Source organism: Rhinoraja longicauda, chromosome 20 (genome assembly GCF_053455715.1).
Source record: "Rhinoraja longicauda isolate Sanriku21f chromosome 20, sRhiLon1.1, whole genome shotgun sequence".
Taxonomy (NCBI): Eukaryota; Metazoa; Chordata; class Chondrichthyes; order Rajiformes; family Arhynchobatidae; genus Rhinoraja; species Rhinoraja longicauda.
The window spans coordinates 9,423,503-9,446,364 of NC_135972.1; the positions used below are offsets into that span (position 1 = coordinate 9,423,503).

At 45.3% G+C, this 22,862-nt stretch overlaps 2 protein-coding genes across 2 annotated transcripts in view; both read right to left on the reverse strand.

Moving 5' to 3' along the window:
- The window catches only part of slc13a1 (solute carrier family 13 member 1), a 41,513-nt gene extending 38,585 nt beyond the window's left edge, over positions 1-2,928 (reverse strand). Inside the window, exon 1 of the mRNA XM_078417459.1 lies at positions 2,830-2,928. Coding sequence (XP_078273585.1) covers positions 2,830-2,928 — 99 coding nt within the window. The remainder of the gene's footprint in view (positions 1-2,829) is intronic.
- Positions 2,929-15,814: 12,886 nt separating this feature from the next.
- LOC144603358 (V-type proton ATPase subunit S1-like) overlaps positions 15,815-22,862 on the reverse strand; it is a 37,373-nt gene continuing 30,325 nt past the window's right edge. The window contains exons 7-10 of the mRNA XM_078416507.1: positions 21,251-21,492; positions 18,984-19,046; positions 18,191-18,428; positions 15,815-16,152 (exon numbers count right to left, since the gene is read on the reverse strand). Coding sequence (XP_078272633.1) covers positions 15,943-16,152; positions 18,191-18,428; positions 18,984-19,046; positions 21,251-21,492 — 753 coding nt within the window. The 3' untranslated portion in view covers positions 15,815-15,942. The remainder of the gene's footprint in view (positions 16,153-18,190; positions 18,429-18,983; positions 19,047-21,250; positions 21,493-22,862) is intronic.

Consider the following 22,862-nt stretch of genomic DNA (forward strand, 5'->3'; position numbering starts at 1 on the left):
ATGTCCTCGTTTCACCTACTCTGAGCAAGAGGCTGCAAAATCTTGCAGTGAGTTTGATTTTAAACGTTACAGTGAGCTAAGTCAATTTCATTACCAATTGGCTCAGAACTCACTTGATTTTCATATATGTTCATGTTATACCTAAATGTCTGTATTATAAAAATAAACCTAATTTTGCATAGAGCTGCTTTGAAAAGGTTCACTGGAGTTACCAGTGTTTGATATTGTCTTTGCTTCCTTTATTCTCACGTTTCTCAAAAGTTCAGAAGCGGTTTCATCCAGGGAAGGACCCTCTTAAATCTGCCATCAATAGGAGCAATAGATTGGAGAAGTCTGAAGAAGGGTCTCAACCCAAAACATCAACTATCCATCCCCGCCCACTGAGTTACTCCAGCACTAAGTGTTTCTCTATGAATATATTGATTACTTCTTCCTGATTTTCATCACGCCCACCTCGACAGTTTTGTTGCTGTTATAAAATAATCTCCAAAATCCCGACCTGATGTATTTTTGTTTCTTTTAATGTCTGCAGAGAACATCCTTTGGTGCTAGTTGTGGCAGTTACACACCTTCATTCACGAACCCACGGTTAAACGACAACAGAAACATAGAATTATGCAAATCTTTAAGCTTTAGGAGCAAAGAGGTCCTTCTGCGTAGGAGCAAAGAGGTCCTTCTGCAGTTGTACAGGGCCCTAGTGAGACCGCACCTGGAGTACTGTGTGCAGTTTTGGTCTCCAAATTTGAGGAAGGATATTCTTGCTATTGAGGGCGTGCAGCGTAGGTTTACTAGGTTAATTCCCGGAATGGCGGGACTGTCATATGTTGAAAGACTGGAGCGACTAGGCTTGTATACACTGGAATTTAGAAGGATGAGAGGGGATCTTATCGAAACATATAAGATTATTAAGGGGTTGGACACGTTAGAAGCAGGAAACATGTTCCCAATGTTGGGGGAGTCCAGAACAAGGGGCCACAGTTTAAGAATAAGGGGTAGGCCATTTTGAACTGAGATGAGGAAAAACTTTTTCAGTCAGAGAGTTGTGAATCTGTGGAATTCTCTGCCTCAGAAGGCAGTGGAGGCCAATTCTCTGAATGCATTCAAGAGAGAGCTAGATAGAGCTCTTAAGGATAGCGGAGTCAGGGGGTATGGGGAGAAGGCAGGAATGGGATACTGATTGAGAATGATCAGCCATGATCACTTTGAATGGCGGTGCTGGCTCCAAGGGCCGAATGGCCTCCTCCTGCACCTATTGTCTATTGCCAGTTCAAAAAAGGACCATCATTTTTGAACACATGCAGGCAGAGGAGATTAGCTGTTCGGCCTGGACATTGTGGGCCTGTTCCTGTGCTGTACTGCTCTATGCTCTATTTATGCATTTTTTGGTTGCAAACCTGATCAGTGTCTGTCTGCTTGTTACAATTCCTTGAATCAGGAATTCAAAGCTGTGTCAATTGACTTCCATTCAGCTTTGCACTTAATGAAAACTTCAGAACCATGGACAAAGCAAGGCTCAGTTGAAAAGGCACCCCGGTCCATCAGTTTCCTTGCACGCAAAATACAAAATCAAAACATTTTCTGTATTCAATTACTGCTTGAGTCACATCCAGTCAAGAAGGCTTCCCCTTTGTGAAAATCGGCTACCGGAAAGAACTTAAATAAAGAGAGGTATATTTGTACCAGGTAATCCCAGCACATAGTCACAACAGATACGACACCCTACATTCCCCAAGCCCATGCCAACATCAACACTCCAACCCCCCAAAAATAAAGGACATTTCTATTAATTCATTAAGAATTGACTGTCTAGTTTAGTTTGGTTTAGAGATGCAGCCCAATTGTGTTCTGTGTCGTTGCTGCATTCGTAAGGTAGGAGGAGCGTCTTGTGGAATCTATTGCCATTCTGCAATTTAGTTTAGTTTAGACATACAGCGCGGAAACAGGCCCTTTGGCCCAACGAGTCGGCACCGACCAGCGATCCCCGCACAGTAACACTTGGGACAATTTGCATTTATACCAAGCTAATCAACCTACAAACCTGTACGTCTTTGGAGTGTGGGAGGAATCCGAAGATCTCAGAGAAAGCCCACGCAGGTCACGGGGAGAACATACAAACTCTGCACAGACAGCACCCGCAGTCAGGGTTGAACCTGGGCCTTTGGCGTTGTAAGGCAGTAGCTCTACCACCGTGCAGCCCTTTATCAATTATCATGACTTCGAGCTGCAGGATTCATGAAACTCACGGTGCAGTAATATCCAGAAATTGTACTTGATGACAATAGACAAGCGTGTCACAGTGAGCTTAGAAGAAGGCAGAAAACAACTCAGGCAAGTAAACTAAACCTTATTGACCATAGACCCTTCAAATTGGTGTTGCCATTGACATTTTTAAATACTTTTTAATACGAAATGTAATTAAAACACTTGATCTTAGGATCTTAGGATCATACACTTCTTTGCTTGCCTAGTCTGTACTGGGAAATTAAAAATTACATTTTAGAATATCATTTTGTTTTGATTTCATAGATTTGATTTGAGATGATTTTGCATTACCATAATATTCACCTTCAACATACTTTAAAAAAAATATGGAAACGAGGGTAAAATATAAAGCCGATGGTGCTAAAATCAGAATTAAAATCAACTTAAAAGTAAATCCCTACATTAATGGCCCCTCATAGCGTAAGTAGTCTGTTGACAAGCTGCCGTTATGTAGAAAAGATCATTTCAACACAATACATACAAAATTAATAGCAAGAAAAAACAAAAGATGGAAAAGCAAAGCAAGTCTATTGAGCGCAGTAGATACTTGGCCAACAAATCTCTTACTTTAGTCTTGACGATGAGAGGCAGCGGCAGGAATAACAGAGGAAAGAACAAAATAATGATCAACTTCCGAAAGCACCAGACATGCCTGGGTAAGCCCATAGCTTGATGTGAATCGTCAGAGCTAACTGCTCCAAGTCAATGTTTCTTCTGATGCTTAAATAGTGCTCCACGAGTTAATCTTGAAGACACACCCCCCCTTCCAGCTGGCTCAGCAACAAGTAATAGAACTCGACCCCTGAGCTGGTTGAAAATTAATCTTTGTTATTTTGGTGCCCATTTGCTAAATCTCTGATGAAAGAGCAAGTTCTCAGTTGCTTATTGCAACACTGTGGATTTGCCATCTTATTTTAATTATGTGTTTTGCTTTTCACTGTACCTCGGCACACGTGACAATAAACTGAACTGACCTGAACTGAAATGCACTGCACAATTTGTGCAAAATACTTTGTAATTCTGCAAAGTATTTCTGACTGAAATAGCATTGGCCAACCTCAGAATACTTTTCCCGCACGAGTTGCCGTGCTAGTTTTACTGTCGTCCTGTATAACTCGATATAACCCATCCCACAGCCAACAATGGACCGCATTTCCTTGAGTATCATTGCTTTTTGCAAAAATTCCATTCATTTGTCCTAAGTATGACTGTCTATATCTCTTCTTTCCCTCTCCCCCGACTCTCAGTCTGAAGAAGGGTCTCGACCCAAAACTTCACCTTTTCCTTTTCTCCAGTGATGCTGCCTGACCCGCTGACTTACTCCAGCTTTTTAGACAATAGACAATAGACAATAGGTGCAGGAGGAGGCCATTCGGCCCTTCGAGCCAGCACCGCCATTCAATGTGATCATGGCTGATCATTCTCAATCAGTACCCCGTTCCTGCCTTCTCCCCATACCCCCTGACTCCGCTATCCTTAAGAGCTCTATCTAGCTCTCTCTTGAATGCATTCAGAGAATTGGCCTCCACTGCCTTCTGAGGCTTAGAATTCCACAGATTCACAACTCTCTGACTGAAAACGTTTTTCCTCATCTCCATTCTAAATGGCCTTATTCTTAAACTGTGGCCGCTGGTTCTGGACTCCCCCAACATTGGGAACATGTTTCCTGCCTCTAACGTGTCCAACCCCTTAATAATCTTGTACGTTTTGATAAGATCTCCTTTTGTGTCTGTCTTCAGTTTAAACCAGCATCTGTAGTTTCCCCCGACACAAATACTTTTCTTAAAATGTCCAACGTTTTTTCCTTTGGAAAACAAGCCAGCAATTTGGTACTTTGTACATTTTACAAGCGTGGTTCAGGGAGAGCACACTAACTGGTTACATCACGGCCCGGTTCAATAACTCGAATGCCCAGGAGTGTAGTGGACTGCAGAGTCCCTTTGCACCTCCGACTTCTGGATTCTCCCTCTATTTATTACCAAATTGCATGACTCCGCACTTTGCTACACTGAATTTCATCTGCCACTTCACTGCCCGCTCTCCTAACCTGTCCAAGTCCTTCTGCAGAGTCCTTGCTTCCTCCACACGACCTGCCCCTCCACCTATCTCAGCATCATCTGCAAAATTGGCCACAAAGCCATCAATCCCCTTATCCAAATCATTCTCCCCAGATACCCCTGACACCCTTACTAATCTGTCAATCTCCACCTTAAAAATATCCATTGACTTGGCCTCCGCTGCCTTCCATGGCAATGTATTCCACAGATTCGCCACCATTGACTCTCTTGACTTGAAAATTAAGAAAGCCCCATCCACCTAGCTAACTTTCCCTTGTGACAAGGAGCTGGCAAAGTCCGGATGGCACCAAGAACACAGAGAGAGCGCATTGTGCTTTACAGTGCACAGGTGTGTCTTTATTCTACCACAGTGCAATCCTATCCAGCCTCAATCACCCCTAAAAAATACATAGCTGGGCCAAATGGGATATGTTCCAAGGAGAATGTTTCAATAGTGCTGTTGCAAGATGAAATAAAAATTCCCTTCCCCAAATATTTTTGCATTTTACAAAAGAATGGCTCTTTATGGAGTAAAATTAGAAGACTTAACAGGTCAGGCTCTGAAACAGTTAGGAATTTTTGCAGGGTTGCCTAACGTGTGGGATTCTTTGAACCTGGTCTGCAAAACTCAAACAAATCATGTCCCGACAATAAAGGGAGTGATTTACTGACCCAAGTGTGTACTTACAAGCTGTTCCATAAAGAATGCTTTGTGTCGTCTTTCTAAATAGCTCTATGTTTCCTTCATCAAGATAGACCAAGCTTGCTGGGGCTGTTGAAAGCAGAGTACCATAAACCAACAACAGGTAAATCTAGACTAAGCATGGGAAAGTCACAATTGAACGATTTAATTGAGGTATTTGAGGAGTTGACAAGGAGTGTCCAAGAGATGAGAACATTTGATGTTGGATTTTAACGAGATGTTTCACCATGTCCCACGAGCATTATAAATAGCATTGGAATAAATAAGGGTTAAGGGCATTTATTTCTCAATGAACCCTGCAAGAAAATTGAGCCAGGTGGAGGTATATGGGTTGCAAAGGGTCAATAGACAATAGACAATAGACAATAGACAATAGGTGCAGGAGGAGGCCATTCGGCCCTTCGAGCCAGCACCGCCATTCAATGTGATCATGGCTGATCATTCTCAATCAGTACCCCGTTCCTGCCTTCTCCCCATACCCCCTGACTCCGCTATCGTTAAGAGCTCTATCTAGCTCTCTCTTGATTGCAATCAGAGAATTGGCCTCCACTGCCTTCTGAGGCAGAGAATTCCACAGATTCACAACTCTCTGACTGAAAAAGTTTTTCCTCATCTCAGTTCTAAATGGCCTACCCCTTATTCTTAAACTGTGGCCCCTGGTTCTGGACTCCCCCAACATTGGGAACATGTTTCCTGCCTCTAACGTGTCCAACCCCTTAATAATCGTATTCATTTCGATGGTCAAATCACCATTTGAACTTGGTTTACGTTAGTTTAGAGATACAGCGCGGAAACAGGCTCTTCGGCCCACCAAGTCCGCGCTGACCAGCGATCGCCGCACATTAACTATCCTACACACGCTAGGGACAATTTACAATTATACCAAGCCAATTCACCTGCAAAAAGTGTGGGAGGAAACCGAAGATCCTGGAGAAAACCCATGCAGGTTACGGGGAGAACGTACAAAATCCGTACATAGAAAGATAGAAACATAGAAAATAGATGCAGGAGTAGACCATTCGGCCCTTCGAGCCTGCACCGCCATTCGATATGATCATGGCTGATCATCCAGCTCAGTAACCCGTACCTGCCCTCTCTCCATACCCCCTGATCCTCTAGCCATAAGGGCCACATCTAACTCCTTCTTAAATATAGCCAATGAACTGGCCTCAACTACTTTCTGTGGCAGAGAATTCCACAGACTCACCACTCTCTGTGTGAAGAAATGTTTTCTCACCTCGGTCCTAAAAGACTTCCCCCCTTATCCTTAAGCTGTGACCCCTGGTTCTGGACTTCTCCAACATCGGGAACAATCTTCCCGCATCTAGCCTCTCCAACCCCTTAAGAATTTTATATGTTTCAATAAGATCCCCCCTCAGTCTTCTAAATTCCAGCGAGTATAAGCCTAGTCTATCCAGTCTTTCTTCATATGAAAGTCCTGCCATCCCAGGGATCAATCTGGTGAACCTTCTCTGTACTCCCTCTAAGGCTAGAATGTCTTTCCTTAGATTAGGAGACCAAAACTGTACACAGTACTCCAGGTGCGGTCTCACCAAGGCTCTGTACAACTGCAGCAGAACCTCCCTGCTCGTATACTCAAATCCTCTTGCTATGAATGCTAACATACCATTCGCTTTCTTCACTGCCTGCTGCACCTGCACGCTTGCTTTCAATGACTGGTGCACCATGACACCCAGGTCACGTTGCATCTGCCCTTTTCCTAATTGGCCACCATTCAGGTAATAGTCAGCTTTCCTGTTCTTGCCGCCAAAGTACAGACAAGCACCCGTAGTCAAGATCGAACCCGGGTCTTTGGCGCTGTAAGGCAGCAACTCTACCGCTGCGCCCATTTTTATGCACAGGATTGCAGAGTTTTGGGATGGATTTAACGATCTACATTATGCCATCTGGATCCTAGATGGAAGTGAAACTAGTTTTTTCTTTTCAATAGAGCAGTTATATATAATCCATAAAGCAGAATGTGGTGTTGCACACTTAAAGATGGAGCTTCCACTTGGAACTTCTTTCTAATAATGTAGAAACAAGGTACTGCAGATGCTGGTTGACACAAAAGGACACATAACTAACCATTTTAAGTCCTCTTCCCATTCCCTTACTGACCTGGGCTTTCTCCATTGTGGCATGGTGGCGCAGCAGTAGTGTTGCTGCCTTACAGTGCCAGAGACCCAGGTTCAATCCTGACTGTGGGTGCTGTCTGCATGGAGTTTGTATGTTCTCCCCTGTGACCAAGTGGGTTTTCTCCAGGATCTCCAGTTTCCTCCCGCACTCCAAAGACGTAAAGGTTTGTAGGTTACTTGGCTTGGTATAATTGTAAATTGTCACTAGTGCATGTGGGATAGTGTGAGTGCGTGGGATCGCTGGTCGGCACGGACTCAGTGAGCTAGAGGGTCTGTTTCTGCGCTGTATCTCTAAACTAAAGTAGGCACTGCCAGAGTGGTTGGCTGGAATTGTTGGGTTTTCTTTATCCAACAGAAGAAACAACAAGTAGAAAAAAAGGAACTCCAGATGCTGGGTTACAAAAAAAAAGACACAAAGTGCTGGAGTAACTCAACGGGTCAGGAAGCACCTCTGGAGAACATGGACAGGGAATGTTTTAGGGTTGGGTCTAAAACTTCTTCAGACTTATTCTTCACAATAAGCACCAATATAGACCAATTGGCCTGACTGACTGGTCAATGCAATTGTTTAGCGAGTGGTGCCAATGATGGACAATTTAAGGCAGAGAGAGACAAATTCTTGATTAGAACAGGTGTCAAGGATTATGGGGAGAAGGCAGGAAAATGGGATTAGGAGTAGGGTTGCCAACTGTCCCGCATTAGCTGGGACATCCCGCAATTTGGGCTAAATTGGTTTGTCCTGTATGGGACCACCCTTGTCCCGTATTAGGCCCGGGGGGGCACTGTAGGTCCAGACGCTGTAGGCCCCAATGCTGTAGGTCCTGACAGTTTAGGTCCCGACACTCCAGGTTTCCGACATTTTAGCTCCGGACAGTCTAGGTTCGGAGGATCGGTCGCCGCCTAACGGAGGTTGCATAGCAACCCGCCTCCGGCCTGGGCGGCTGCCATTGGTGGAGCGGGAGCATGTGGCCGCTGGCTGGGTGAGGTCATGTGGGGCGCGGGGCGGTTACATCACCCTTTGTCCCTTATTTGGGAGTGAGGAAGTTGGCAACCCTACTAATACGGGACAAGGGCGGTCCCATACGGGACAAACTAATTTAGCCCAAAATACGGGATTGCCGGCTAATACCAGTTGCCGGTTGGCAACGCTAGGCAGGATCGAACCCGAATCACTGGTGCTGTGAGGCAGCAACTCTACCGCTGCGCCATCTCACCACCAAGGATGCCCCAATGAATTATACATTTGGGAAACACAATGAGGATTGTCAGAGAGCCAAGCCAGGAGGGCGATCGTGACATTATCATATCATATATATACAGCCGGAAACAGGCCTTTTCGGCCCTCCAAATCCGTGCCGCCCAGTGATCCCCGCACATTAACACTATCCTACACCCACTAGGGACAATTTTTACATTTACCCGCCAATTAACCTACAAACCTGTACGTCTTTGGAGTGTGGGAGGAAACCGAAGATCTCGGAGAAAACCCACGCAGGTCACGGGGAGAACGTACAAACTCCTTACAGTGCAGCACCTGTAGTCAGGATCGAACCTGAGTCTCCGGCGCTGCATTCGCTGTAAAGCAGCAACTCTACCGCTGCGCCACCGTACATTGACTGCTCTCTTTCTCCCCTTCCCCTTCCACCTCCTCCATCACCGTTGTCCAGTCTGCTGTTTATTGATGAGGGTTCGTACAATAGATTGCCATGGATTCCGAGACCCATTGTACCGCTTATTGCAGGGAGTCTCCAGAAGAGACCATGATGCAGAGGCATTGTCAGAGTTGACCAGTAGTCTGCTCCATCAGGCTGTAGTGTGGAAGGACGCCACCTCTTTTAGCATTGGCCCTGTTCTTCAGCATGGATTCCAGACAGGAATCTCGAACCAGCTGCTGAGCCTAGTTTAGTTTAGAGTTTAGCTTAGGTTCGAGGTGCACCGTGGAAACAAGCCCTCCGGCCCAACGAGTCCGCACTGACCAGCAATCACCTGTACACTAGAGTCAGAGACAGAGTCATAGGGTCATAGACAGTCATAGATTGATACAGTATGGAAACATGCCCTTCGGCCCAACTCGCCCACACCGGCCAACAATATCCCAGCTACCCTAGTCCCACTTGCCTGCACTTGGATCATAACCCTCCAAACCTGTCCTAGCCATGTAGCTGTCCAACTGTTTCTTAAATGTTGGGATTGTCCCAGCCTCAACTACCTCCTCTGGCAGCTTGTTCCATACATCCTGTGTTAAAAAAGTTACCCCTCGGATTCCTATTAAATCTTTTCCCCTTCACCTATGTCCTCTGGTCCTCGATTCCCCTACTCTGGGTAACAGGCTCTGTGCATCTACCCGATCGATTCCTCTCATGATTTTGTATACTAGTTCTATCCTGTGCACTAGGGACGATTTGCAGAAGCCAGTGATCCTGAAGCCAGTGAAGTGAAGTACTCTGTGGCATTGTCGAGAGTACAGCAGAATGTTATCGTCATTGGAGAGGACCACCCAGCGACCCCTCTCCTCCTTCCTCCACCCCCACTGCTGGCAGGTTGCCTGATCCATGTGCCTTCGCTGTATTCCTCTGCACGTTAATCAGCAACAAACCGGCAGATAATTGACTGTCCCTTCACCAGCTCAACTGGAGAGCTTCCATCCTGCTGCTCAACATCTGGTCCTCCATAGGAATTAAACCTTTAATATTGGCTCTACCACTGCGATCCAAATTAGCACTGCACACATGACGATGATAGCATAATATGCTGAACAGTCCTTCAGGCACACTAAACTACCATTCAACCACCAACCGTCGCTTCCTGCAAATATTAACCAGTTTTGAATCCAACCTGCCACGTCCACTTGGAACCCACAAGCTTTTATTTTACTGATCAGAGTCTCGTGAAATCTTTGTCAAAGACCCCTTAAAGTCAACTCATCAATCCTTCGGTGTAGGATCATTGTTGCTGGCTTTGATTTGTCCTTTTGCATACCATTCATTCATTTGTTCTATGTGCCTTTTCATACTTCTAGTTTCCCACTCCCCTGACTCTCAGTCTGAAGAAGGATTTCGAACCGAAACGTCACCTATTCCTTTTCTCCAGAGATGCTGCCTGACCCGCTGAGTTACTTCGGCATTTTGTGTCTGTCTTCATCAATTCTTCTTATTGCTGCCATAAAATACTAACTCTAAGTTGGACACTACCTCCATTTTAAAAAAGCAGGCTGTCCTGGATTTACTTTTGGTTTTGTTTAGTTTAGTTTATTGTCACATTGATTTCTACTCTTGATATTTTATTGATTGGAAGAAAGTGCACGGAACTTGTATAAGTGCACAAGTGCACAAGTGTACGCATCACAGAGGATCTGGCGTGGGCAACGCACATTGCCGCACTGGTGGGTAAGGCAAAGCAGCGCCTTTACCACCTTAGACAACTGAGGAAATTCAGAGTGTCTCTGAGGATCCTTCATTTCTTCTACTCTGGGGCTGTAGAGAGCATCCTGTCCAGCAACATTACAGTCTGGTTTGGGAACAGCTCTGCCCAGGACAGGATGGCCCTGCAGAGAGTAGTGCGTTCGGCAGAACGCACCATGGGAACTACACTCGTCCCCCTGCAGGACCTATACATCAGGAGGTGCAGATCCAGAGCAGGCAAGATTATGAGGGACCCCTGCCACCCCAGTAACGGACTGTTCCAGCTGCTACGGTCAGGCAAACGCCTCCGCTGTCATGCTGTGAAAGCGGAGAGGATGAGACGGAGTTTCTTCCCACAGGCCATCAGGACTGTTAACTTTTATAACTCCAGAGACTAAATTTTTGTCTACACTATAGTAATTTATTAACTTTATTTATATGCTTGTAACTGTAATTCTTTTTTGTGCACAATCCGCAGGCATTGCCACTTTCATTTCACTGCACATCGTGTATGTGTATATGACAAATAAACTTGACTTGACTTGAAGTTGCTCAGAACCTGGGGCAGATTCAGCTACTGCGATGATGCATGCAGGTTTCAAATTTTTGAATCAATGTTCGAGAAAGAACACTCCAAGGTTACAAAGAAATTAAGTTTATTAAAGTATAAGGAAATATGGCACAAGGATAAGTGAAGGATTAAATAAATCACGTGTCTCATGCCCACCTGCTCATTGGGTCTTCCATTATTTTCAGTATATTTTTGGAGACACAGCATGGAAACAGACCTATCGGCCCATCGAATCCGCGCTGACCAGCAATCACCCATGCACTAGTTCTACCCTAACCCCTAGGGACAATGTACAGAAGCCAATTGACCTACAAACATTCACGTCTTTTGGATGTGGGAGGAAACCGGAGCACCCGGAGAAAACCCACGTGGTCACGGGGAGAACGTACAAAGTCCGCACAGACAGCACACGTGGTCAGGATCGAACCCGGGTCTCAGGTGCTGTATGTCAGCAAATTTACCCCTGCGCCACCGTGCTGCCCTGAGTGGCAGGTGGTAGGAATGAGATTCACGCCTGGCCTGGAGAAAGATGGTCCTGGCAGCATTCTGGATCCCAGCACGATGAGCAGTCCAGCGAGCTCACTCCATGCCCACACTTCTTCCCTAATCTACAAACAGCAATTGACTATGTTGATAAATCTAGGCATCGTCCACAGTGATGGGAGCTGGGGCTATTTATTGCACAATCTCGGATATCAGCGGGGTGCCGCCGAGCCGAGCCGTGCAAGACCGGCCGCCGGCTGAGAACGTAGACCCGGTGGGCTGCTGCCCACAGGGGGAAGCTCAGTAGCCCCAAAGACAGGAGAATCTTACAGCGCTTGCAGCACTGGAAACCCGGGTTCGATCCCGACTACGGGTGCTGTCTGTACGGAGTCTGTACATTCTCCCCGTGACCTGCGTGGGTTTTTTCCGGGATCTTCGGTATCCTCCCGCACTCCAAAGACGTACAGGTTAGTAGGTTAATTAGCTTGGGTATGTGTAAAATTGTCCCTAGTGTGTGTAGGATAGTGTTAATGTGAGGGGATCGCTGGTCGGTGCGGACTCGGTGGGCCGAAGGGCCTGTTTCCGAGCTGTATCTCTAAACTAAACTAAAAAATTAAACTAAACTAAAACGAAAATCGAAGAGGGAGCCACCAGCATCAACGGACGCGAGGAGTGGCCGGCGGGAGAGGGAGTCTGAAGAAGGGTTCTGCGTGAGGAAGGGATCCGAAGTGAAACGTCACCCACTCCTTTTCTCCAGAGATGCTGCCTGACCCGCTGAGTTCCTCCAGCATTTTGTATCTATCTTCACTGAAAATTATACTTTTTCTTTAAAAAAATAATCACAAAAAAACTTCTGTTTTGCAGTGCCCCAAATACATTTAATTGTGATTTTAGGATCTGCGCAAAGGACATAACATAAATCCCTATGCCACTGCTGCTTGCATGCAGTGTAAGGCATGCAGTGCTTTGTGTGGATACTGAAGGAATAATAACATGAAGGTAACAATTAAGGTAATAATTATCATTAACAAAACAATAATAACATTGTTCCTTGATTACAATTTTTCTTAGAGTCATACGGCATGGAAACAGGCCCTTCGGCCCAACTTACCCACATTGGTCAACATGTCCCAGCTACACTGCCTGCGTTTGGCCCATATCCCTCTAAACCTGTCCTATCCCTGTCCCTGTCTAAATTTTTCTTAAAGGTGGGGATGGTCCCCGCATCCACTAGCTCCTCTTGCAGCTCATTCCATACACCCAGCACCCTTTGTGTGAAAACTTTATCCCAAAGTTTCATTTCATCTCCCCCCTCACCTTAACTGGATAACTTGAAATTAAATTTGCACACAAAATCATTCCATCGGCACTATAATTTATATGTTTTCCTTTCTCCCAGGAAGAACAAAGAGGTAATGTGACTGAGGTACATTATTTTAACTGCAAGTCGAGTAGTCTGGTGTGTAGAAGTGCTTCAAAGATAAGAGCACAATTTAAGTATTCAGTTTCTACTAACTGCAGAAGAACATTCCTGAAATAGCACCTTCTACATTGGAAATCAGTGAAGCAATCAACTGCATTGGCCCGCTCAGTGGCACGGCGGTAGAGTTGCTGCCTTACAGCACCAGAGACCCGGGTTTGATACTGACTACAGGTGCTGTCTGTACGGAGTTTGTATCCGTGACCGCGTGGGTTTTCTCCAGGTGCTCCAGTTTCCTCCCACACTCTAAAGACGTACAGGTTTGTAGGTTAATTGGCTTGGGTAAAAATTGTTCCCAGTGTGTAGGATAGTGCTAATGTAGAGGGATCGCTGGTCGGCACGGACTCAGTGGGACGAAGGGCCTGTTTCCGCGTTGCATCTCTGAACGAAACTAAACTATTGCAGGAGCAGAGCAAAATTTGATTATGCGAGGGAACTTCGCAAATTGATATTCCAAATTTGCCAGTACTGTGTTAGATGTAAATCTAAATCCCAAGTGTGCTAATATACTAACATAGTGTATCTGTGAATGTGATTATATTACACAAATTGCACGTAGATTACTACGTGACTCCGCCAGAATTTATTTCATTAGCTAATCCATTCCAAATTCGTATTCATTTAAAATGTTTTTGGCTCAATCTTTCCTTCAAAAGGATCTTTTCATTGGTTTTTGGCCAACTCATGTATCATCATCATGGTTAGCTTGTCTGAAAAAACAAATTTAAGTGAGATTTGTGTTGCATCAGCAAAATGCAGAGGTCTATGATTTATATAAAATGTTTAATTCATGTCTCAACTAAAATTGCTCCCTTGTGCTGTGGTGCTTTGGAGATTTCCTTTATTATCCCCTTTACACTGAAGACCCAGGACAATATTTCAGAACATCAGTTTTGTTTCTCATTCAAATTAACTTCATAGGGAGCCATTTTATCCACCCTTTCTCATGCTAACTTCTCTTTACTTTCCTTTACGTTTTTGTATCTAAACTACTTAGTCTATCAAAATGTCCTACTTGTGATCCTCTTCATTTAGTCTAGAGATACAGCCTGGAAACAGGCCCATTGGCCCTTCGAGTCCTCACCAACCATCAGTCATCCGTTCGCACACTAATTCTATGTCATCTCACTTTCTCATCTACTCGCTGCACACGAGAGGCAATTTGCAAAGGCCAATTAACCTGCAACCCCGCACGTCTTCAGGATGCACCCGGAGGAAACCACACTGAGAACGTGCAAACCCCACTCACGCAGAACCTCCTGAGGTCAAGATCGAACCCAGGTCTCTGGCACTGTGAGGTAGCAGGCCTACCAGCTGTATCACTTTAGTTTAGTTTAGTTTATTGTCACGTGTACCGAGGTACAGTGAAAAACTTTTGTTGCGTGCTAACCAGCCAGCGGAAAGACAATCCATGATTAAAATCGAGCCTTTCGCAGTGTACAGACGCATGATAAGGGAATAACGTTTAGTGCAAGGTAGAGCCAGTAAAGTCCGAGGGTCCCCGATGAGGCAGATAGTATTTCCGGACTGCTCTCTGCCTCTGTAAGTTGCTCCTAGTGTGTAGGATGCAAAAGTGGGATAACGTAGAATTAGTGTACAGACGATCGATGGTCGGTGGGCCGAAGGGCTTGTTTCCACGCTGTAGGAAAGGTGTTTTGGCCACAGAGTCCATTGAACCACCGATCTCCTATTTACACCAGTTCTATGTTATCCCAAGTTCACGTCCACTCCCTGCACACTAGGGGCAATTTACAGAGACCGGTTATCCTACCAACCCACACGTCTGTGGAGTGTGGGAGGAAACCCACAGGCACGGTCACAGGGAGAACATGCAAACTCCACACAGGCAGCATCTGAGGTCCGAATCGAATCCAGGTCTCTGGCGCTGTGAGGCAGCGGCTCTACCAGCCGCGGCACTGTGCCTGCCACTCGTAAATGTTTTGTTCATCTCCTCTCCAGGTAGGATGCTTCTCCTTAAAGCCACACTTTGGTCCATTGATAATCCGTTATGGATAAGTTGATCTTATAGAGGTATATAAAATCATGAGAGGAATAGATTGGGTAGACACACAGTGTCTCTTGCCCAGAGTAGGGGAATCCAGAACCAGTGGGCATAGGTTTAAGTTGAAGGGGTTAAGATTTTTAGGGGTAACTTATTTATACAACGGGGGGTGGGTGTATGGAATGAGCTGCCAGAGGAAGTAGTTGAGGCAGGGACTATAGCGACATTTAAGAAGCATTTAGACAGGTACATGGATAGGATAAGTTTAGAGGGATATGGGTCAAATGCAGGCAAGTGGGACTAGTGTAGATAGGACATGTTGGTCGGTGTAGATAGGACAAGTTGGGCCGAAGGGCCTGTTTCCATGCTGTATGACTCTATGAATAAGTGATCTGTACATCGTCCTTTCCGGTCAACTTTATCCATCAGATGCTAAAAACTACAGAATTAATTCATGTTCAAACTGGAATATACTAACACTCAAAAACTAACACTCAAAACTCTAACTAACTGGATTATTCTGTGAATGGGGAAATCTGTATTAACATATTCAGCAATAATTCGATTTAGTTAACAACGGAAGATAAACACAAAATGCTGGAGAAACTCAGCAGGTCAGGCAGCATCTCTGGAGAAAATGGATAGTTGACGTTTCGGGTCAATATCTTTCTTTTGAAGAAGGTCTCAACCCGAAAAGTCACCTATCCATGTTCTCCAGAGATGCTGCCTGACCTGCTGAGTTTCTCCAGCAATTCGTGTCTCTCTTTGGTGTCAACCAGTACATGCGGTTCCTTCCTACACCAGTTAACAATAGAGAGACCTTGAGAATGAAGCTTCACGTTGACCTAGTCAGTCTGGGGAACTATTAAGGCTTGGCCTTTGGGATCATCAAAGCGGTCATTAGTTGTCAAGTGCATAATCATGTGTATGCCAAAGGTGAGGATGTACAACAGAATCAGCGATGTTACCAGGGCCATCCAAATGGCCCTTGTAAAGAAGGAACTACAGTCACTGGCATAAGCAAATCGGTTGTCCTCCACGTTGAAACCCTGAATCTGTTGAAGCAAGAAGAGATTAAAAAAAAGAACAGATGAAGTACAGATTAGTATTTTTTAATTAAGACCAGACCCAGTTGCATAAAAGGTTATCTTTGGCTTTGTACAGAACGTTAGAACAATGCCTCCCTTGTACATTTTATTAAATGGGTTGGGAATCGTGACTCAGAGTTAAAGCTTAACATTGGACACAGGGTGAGGCATTCACCTTAGATTGCGCCTTCAGGTCCAATGCTATGCCCACATCTGAACGTTTACAGGGACCAAACATTGCCGATGAACATTATAGACAATAGGTGCAGGAGGAGGCCATTCGGCCCTTCGAGCCAGCACCACCATTCAATGTGATCATGGCTGATCATTCTCAATCAGTACCCCGTTCCTGCCTTTTGCCCATACCCCCTGACTCCGCTATCCTTAAGAGCTCTATCTCTATCCATTCACTTTAGAGCTTTGAGATATAGTATGGTGTCAGGACCTTCAGCCCTCAGATTACGTGCTTTGTTATCCCACTTTCACTAGTTCTTTGTTATCCCACTTTCGCGTCCACTCCCGACACACTAAAATCAATTTAAAGAGGCCAATTGACCTACAAACCCGCAAGTCTTTGGGACGTGGGAGGAAACCGGAGCCCCCGGAGAAAATCCATATAGTCGCAAGGAGAACGTGCTAACTCCACACAGACAGCACTGAGGTCAGGATCAAACCCAGGTCCCTGGCGTTGTGAGGCAGCGGATCTACCAGCCGCCCACCTAAAATGTACATGTATAATCTCCGCTGTCTTTACGATGAGTGCCTTTGCCTGAACATTTTTACATCCCAATCCCAAATATGATTTACTATTTTGTCCATGCAGACCAGTGTTAGGTGAAGAAAATAACAATCATGAGTTAGTCCGTCATAGACTTAGCTCAAATGATCCCATTTTGAATTTGAACATTTTAATCGCGGATTTATTTCAGTGCAAGCACTCCCCCTAACTCAGTTAATTGTCAGTTCAAATCTCTTTGTAGAGGCACAGGCACATAATCAAGGTGACGTCTCATTGCTGTGGCTCTATTGCTTTCTTAGTTCAATTTACTTTAGAGATACAGCATTGAAACAGGCCCTGCGGCCCACCAAATCTATGCCAACCATCGATCACCCGTTCACACTAGTTCCTACTTTCTCATCCAGTCCCTGCACATTCGGGACAATTTTACAGAGGCCAATTAACCTACAAATGTGGGAGAAAACAGTCACAGGGAGAACGTGCAAACTCCACACAGGTAGCAGCCGAGGTCAGGATCGAACCCAGGTCTCCGGCACTGTGAGGCAGCAGCTTCTGCAAAGCTGTGCCGCAAAATTGTGATAAAGCACAACATGTACACAAGCACATCACTGTAATGGCTGTCAAATCAGACCCCTTCCTGTGCTGTTCCTTTCCTCTCACATCCCAAGGACAGGTTTGTAGGTTAATTGGCCTCTGTAAATTGCTCCTAGTGTGTGTAGGATGCAAAAGTGGGATAACGTAGAATTAGTGTACGGGTGATCGATGGTCGGTGGGCCGAAGGGCTTGTTTCCACGCTGTAGACCAAAGACGTACAGGTTTGTAGGTTAATTGGCTGGGCAAATGTAAAAATTGTCCCTAGTGGGTGTAGGATAGTGTTAGTGTGCGGGGATCGCTGGGCGGCGCGGACTTGGTGGGCCGAAGGGCCTGTTTCTGCGCTGTATCTCTAAATCTAAAAATCTAAAAAGGTCTTTTGGCTACTGAGTCCATCCAACCACCGATCTCCTGTTCACACTAGTCCTATGTTATCCCACGTTCCCATCCACTCCCTGCACACTTGAGGCAATTCACAGAGGCCGCCTAACCTACCAACCCACATGTCTGTGGAGTGTGGGAGGAAACCCACACGGTCACAGGGAGAACGTGCACAGGCAGCACCTGAGGCCTGAACCAAATCCAGGTCTCTGGCGCTGTGAGGCAGCGGCTCGACCAGTTGGACCACTGTGCCTGCCACCCGTAAATGTTTTGTTCAATCTATTCCCAACTCACCTGAAACTCGGAAATTGTGATGGTCCAGGCTTCCGCGGCATCATTGGCTGGAATAAACATTGCTCCAGAGAGCCCACTGGTTCCGACCAGCTGACAGTGGAAGGAATACTCGTGTGGGGCAGAGATGCTGGATACATTAAACATTCCAACGTTCACTTCATCCTGCAATATCTCAACAAAATCTAAGGTAAACCAGTAACGAGCCGACACAGTGTAGAAACGATTCCTCAGCAGAAACCTTGGAAGGAAAGGAGAATCAGTAAAATAATGTTTGCAAAAGATTGTTTTGTGAATTATTGTGTGTTCAAACAAAGTTATAATTGCCTGTAACTTCACAACAAGAAATATAAATATAATGTTGTTATTCAGAAGCAGAATTGATAAGTTACTGGCTCTTGGATTTTTTTTTTAGTTTAGTTTAGTTTAGTTTAGAGATACAGCGCGGAAACAGGCCTTTCAGCCCACCAAGTTTGCACCGAACAGCGATCCCCGCACGCTAACACTATTCTACACACACTAGGGGCAATTTACAGTTTTACCAAGCCAATTAGCCTACAGGCCTGTATGTCGTTGGAGTGTGGGAGGAAGCCAAAGCACCCGAAGAAAACCCATGCAGGTCACGGGGAGAACGTACAAACTCCGTACAGGCACCACCCGTAGTCAGGAGAGGGGAAGATAGATCAGCCATGATTGACAGGCGGAGTAAATCTGATGGGCCGAATGGCCTAATTCTGCTCCAAGTGGTTCTGCTTTGATAACATGAAATTATGAACATAAAATGATAGTGACTTACCTGATTTCTAGAGTCTTAATACTGAGACTTGGACTTTGTTGGAGTGAATACTTGAGTGATAATCTGAAGTAAAGAACATTAAAAGTGCGAATAAAGAATATTTATAAAAACAAGTTTAACAGAAGTTTACACATTGGGCAGTGTACTGTAGTTATATTATTGTTCAATAATCTACAGGCAAAATGAAACACATTCAAATCTCAGAGGCCAATTGAGGAAATAGAACAACGGAATTAAGAGTTAATATCAATGAGGCTTTTGTGGAACAAAAAGACTAATTCACTAACATTCTTTTGGAAAAGGAAATTCAGCATCTGGCCATTGACTAAGTAGGCTGACAAATCATCTAATTGTTAAATAAACAGTTCATGTCATGGGTAGGGGTGCCAACTATCTCACTCCCAAATAAGGGACAAGATGACATCACCGCCCCACGCCCCACGTGACCTCACCCAGCCAGCGGCCACGTGCTCCCGCTCCACCAATGGCGGTCGCCCAGGCCGGGAGGCGAGTTGCTACGCAACCCCCTTTAGGCGGCGCCTCGGCTTCCGGACCTACACTGTCCGGAGGTAGACACAAAATGATGGAGTAACTCAGCGGGTCAGGCAGCATCTCGGGAGAGAAGGAATGGGTGACGCTTCGGGTCGAGACCCTTCCTCAGTCTGAAGAAGGGCGTCGACCCGAAATGTCACCCATCTTCAGTCTGAAGGGTCTCGACCCGAAACATCACACATCCCTTCTCTCCCGAGATGCTGCCTGACCCGCTGAGTTACTCCAGCATTTTGAGTCTACCTGTGATTTTAAGGGTCTGTCCCACTTAGGCGATTTTAAGGCGACAGTTCGCTGGGGTGTCGCAGGCATGATCATGAGGAATCTTCAAAATCGTAGTGGATCTCGGCGCGTCGCTGAGAAATTAACCGGTATGAAATTTCTCGGCGACACCTGGCTTGTCGCCAGGTATCGTTGCTTATTGTGGGCGCTGTCGCATGCTGTCCCCAGGTTTGCTAGGTTCTCTTAGATGCATTTAGATACACATAATATTAAATTAGGTAAAGTCATTTGAAGATACCATAAAATACTTGTGTTTAACTCATTTATTTACCGTCAGGATATTTGACAGGTAGATTGGAGGCGACAGTTTGACGGTCAGGTAAGCGTAGGAATTTTCACGATGTTTATGGCGATCAACGATTACATTTAAAGTAGGCTCCAAACCCAGATATGCAACCCAGAAACCAGATATGCATCTCCCGTACATTTTCAAAGAATGCCCACAATCTGCACAAAAATCCATTCAACCACTTTTAAAATTAAATTTCTTAATACTGCTATTAATAAACTGGAAGTCAATCCAGTTTATGCCTAGTTATCGTGACGCTTGGCTTTCAGGTAACCCGGGCAAGATGTTATATTTCAAAATTCTCGTAATTACCGACTTGTCAGTGATTTCAGCGAAAATTAGGACGCCGGAGAAGCATTGATAAGCGTGGGAATTTCGCGATGTTTCCGAAGATGGTGTAATCTCGACCTGACTCGGCATTGTCGTAGGGTAAAAGACAATTTTGGCGATCTGCTACGACTTTGACAGTCGCCGGCAGTCGCCTAAAAATCGTCTAAATGGGACAGGCCCTTTAACCAGCATCTGCACTCTTTTATCCTACACTGTCCAGACCTCCAGTGTCCGGGCCTACAGTGCCCTCCAGGCCTAATATGGGACAAGGGCGGTCCCGTACGGGACAAATCAATTTAACCCAAAATACGGCATGTCCCGACTAATACGGAACAGTTGGCAACCCTAGCCATGGGTATCTGGTCCACCAGAGAATGTAGACAGCAGCTGTTGAGTTTGCTCTGCCATTTAATAGGATTATTGATTTAGACTTTAGACAAGCAGTGTGGAAACAGGCCCTTCAGCCCAACGTGTCCATGCCAACCATCGATCACCCCATAGACTAACATTATCCTACGCACTAGGAACAATTTACAATTTACAGACGCCAATTAACCTACACACCTGCATCTTTTTTGAGAATGGGAGGAAGCCAGAGCAGAAATCCCACGTGTTCACATGGAGAACAGCACCCATAGTTAGGATCGAACCCTGGTCTCTGTCCCTTTAAAGTAGCAACTCTACCGCTGTGCAGTCCACAGAGTTGAAAAGAAGTAGGTGTCTAAATCCATTATAGACTTAAATCACAGCGTACGTTTTTAAGGGAAACCTCTGTGAGCTGATATTTAGGTTTACGATTGTTATTTCTTCAACTTACGTGGCATTAGCGGTTGAACACATGGAACTATCGGTGTCCACCGATCTGGAAATAAAGGTTTCATTGGTCAAGTCGATGGATGTTCCATTGACCATTAGTTGCAGGCTGGTAGCGTAAAAGAGAATGCACAAGTCTGTGCCATTTGTCACATTCACTGGTGGGTACGGGGCAGGACGAGTCGAGTCTGAGGCCATCAATCGCCGCCCAGTATGAATCATGCTCTCAGCGCTGCCTCGAATAACCTGAAAGATTGAAGTGAGAATGTCAGACAAAGCTGCTGAAGGCAGGAGCAATTAGTTAATGCAACTCATGACTCCAGAATAGAGAGAGAGTCATACAGCGTGGAAACAGGCCCTCCGGCCCAACTTGCCCACGCCGACCAACATGCCCCACCTACACGAGCTCCACCCACCTGCATTTGGCCCATATACTTGTACAGTTTAGTTTAGTTGTCACATGTGCCGAGGTACAGTGCAAAGCTTTTGTTGGGTGCTGACCAGTCAGCGGAAAGACAACACATGATTACAATCAAGCCATTCACAGTGTACAGATACATGATAAGGGATTTACGTCGTGTAGGATGGTTCAGTTGTTTGATAACAGCTGGGAAGAAACTGTTCCTGAATCTGGAGATGTGCGTTTTCACACTTCTATACCTTTTAAACCTGTCCAATCGATGTGCCGGTCTAAATGTTTCTTAAACGTCGCAAAAGTACCTGTCTCAACTAGCTCCAGGCTGCTCGTTCCATACACCCACCACCCTTTGTGTGAAAAGGTTACCCCATGACTTGTATAGAGTGGATGTGGAGAGGATGTTTCCACTTGTGGGAGAGTCTAGGGCGAGAGGTCATAGCCTCAGAATTAAAGGACGTTTCTTTAGGAAGGAGATGAGGAGGAATTTCTTTCGTCAGAGGGTGGTGAATCTGTGGAATTCTTTGTCACATATGGCTGTGGAGGCCAAGTCAATGGAAATTTTAAGGCAGATTCTTGATTAGTACAGGTGTCAGGGGTAAAATGGGGTTACGAGGGAGAGATAGATCAGCCATGATTGAATAAGAAAATAACTGCAGATGCTGGTACAAATCGAAGGTATTTATTCACTAAATGCTGGAGTAACTCAGCAGGTCAGGCAGCATCTCAGGAGAGAAGGAATGGGCGACGTTTCGGGTCGAGACCCTTCTTCAGACTGATGTTAGGGGGGTGGGACAAAGGAAGGATATAGGTGGAGACAGAAAGATAGAGAGAGATCTGGGAAGGGGGGGGGGAGAGAGGGACAGAGGAACTATCTAAAGTTGGAGAAGTCATGATTGAATGGCAGAGTAGACTTGATGGGCCAAAATGGCCTAATTCTGCTCCTATCACATGACCTTATGACCCTTCAGGTTCCTATTAAATCTTTCCCCCCCCTCTGGACATGGACTTATTTAACAATATACTAAAATTCTGCAACCATTCCTTTACACAAGCAATAAAAAATGAACCCAGCACGTTGCACATGCTTGATTCAGGGACAATTAATAAAACATCTTTCATTGCAGTTACTTTAATCTAGCCAATTTAACACAGTCTCACAGCAATTTTAGGCATTCTATTTTTATCCGCGTTAGGGTGT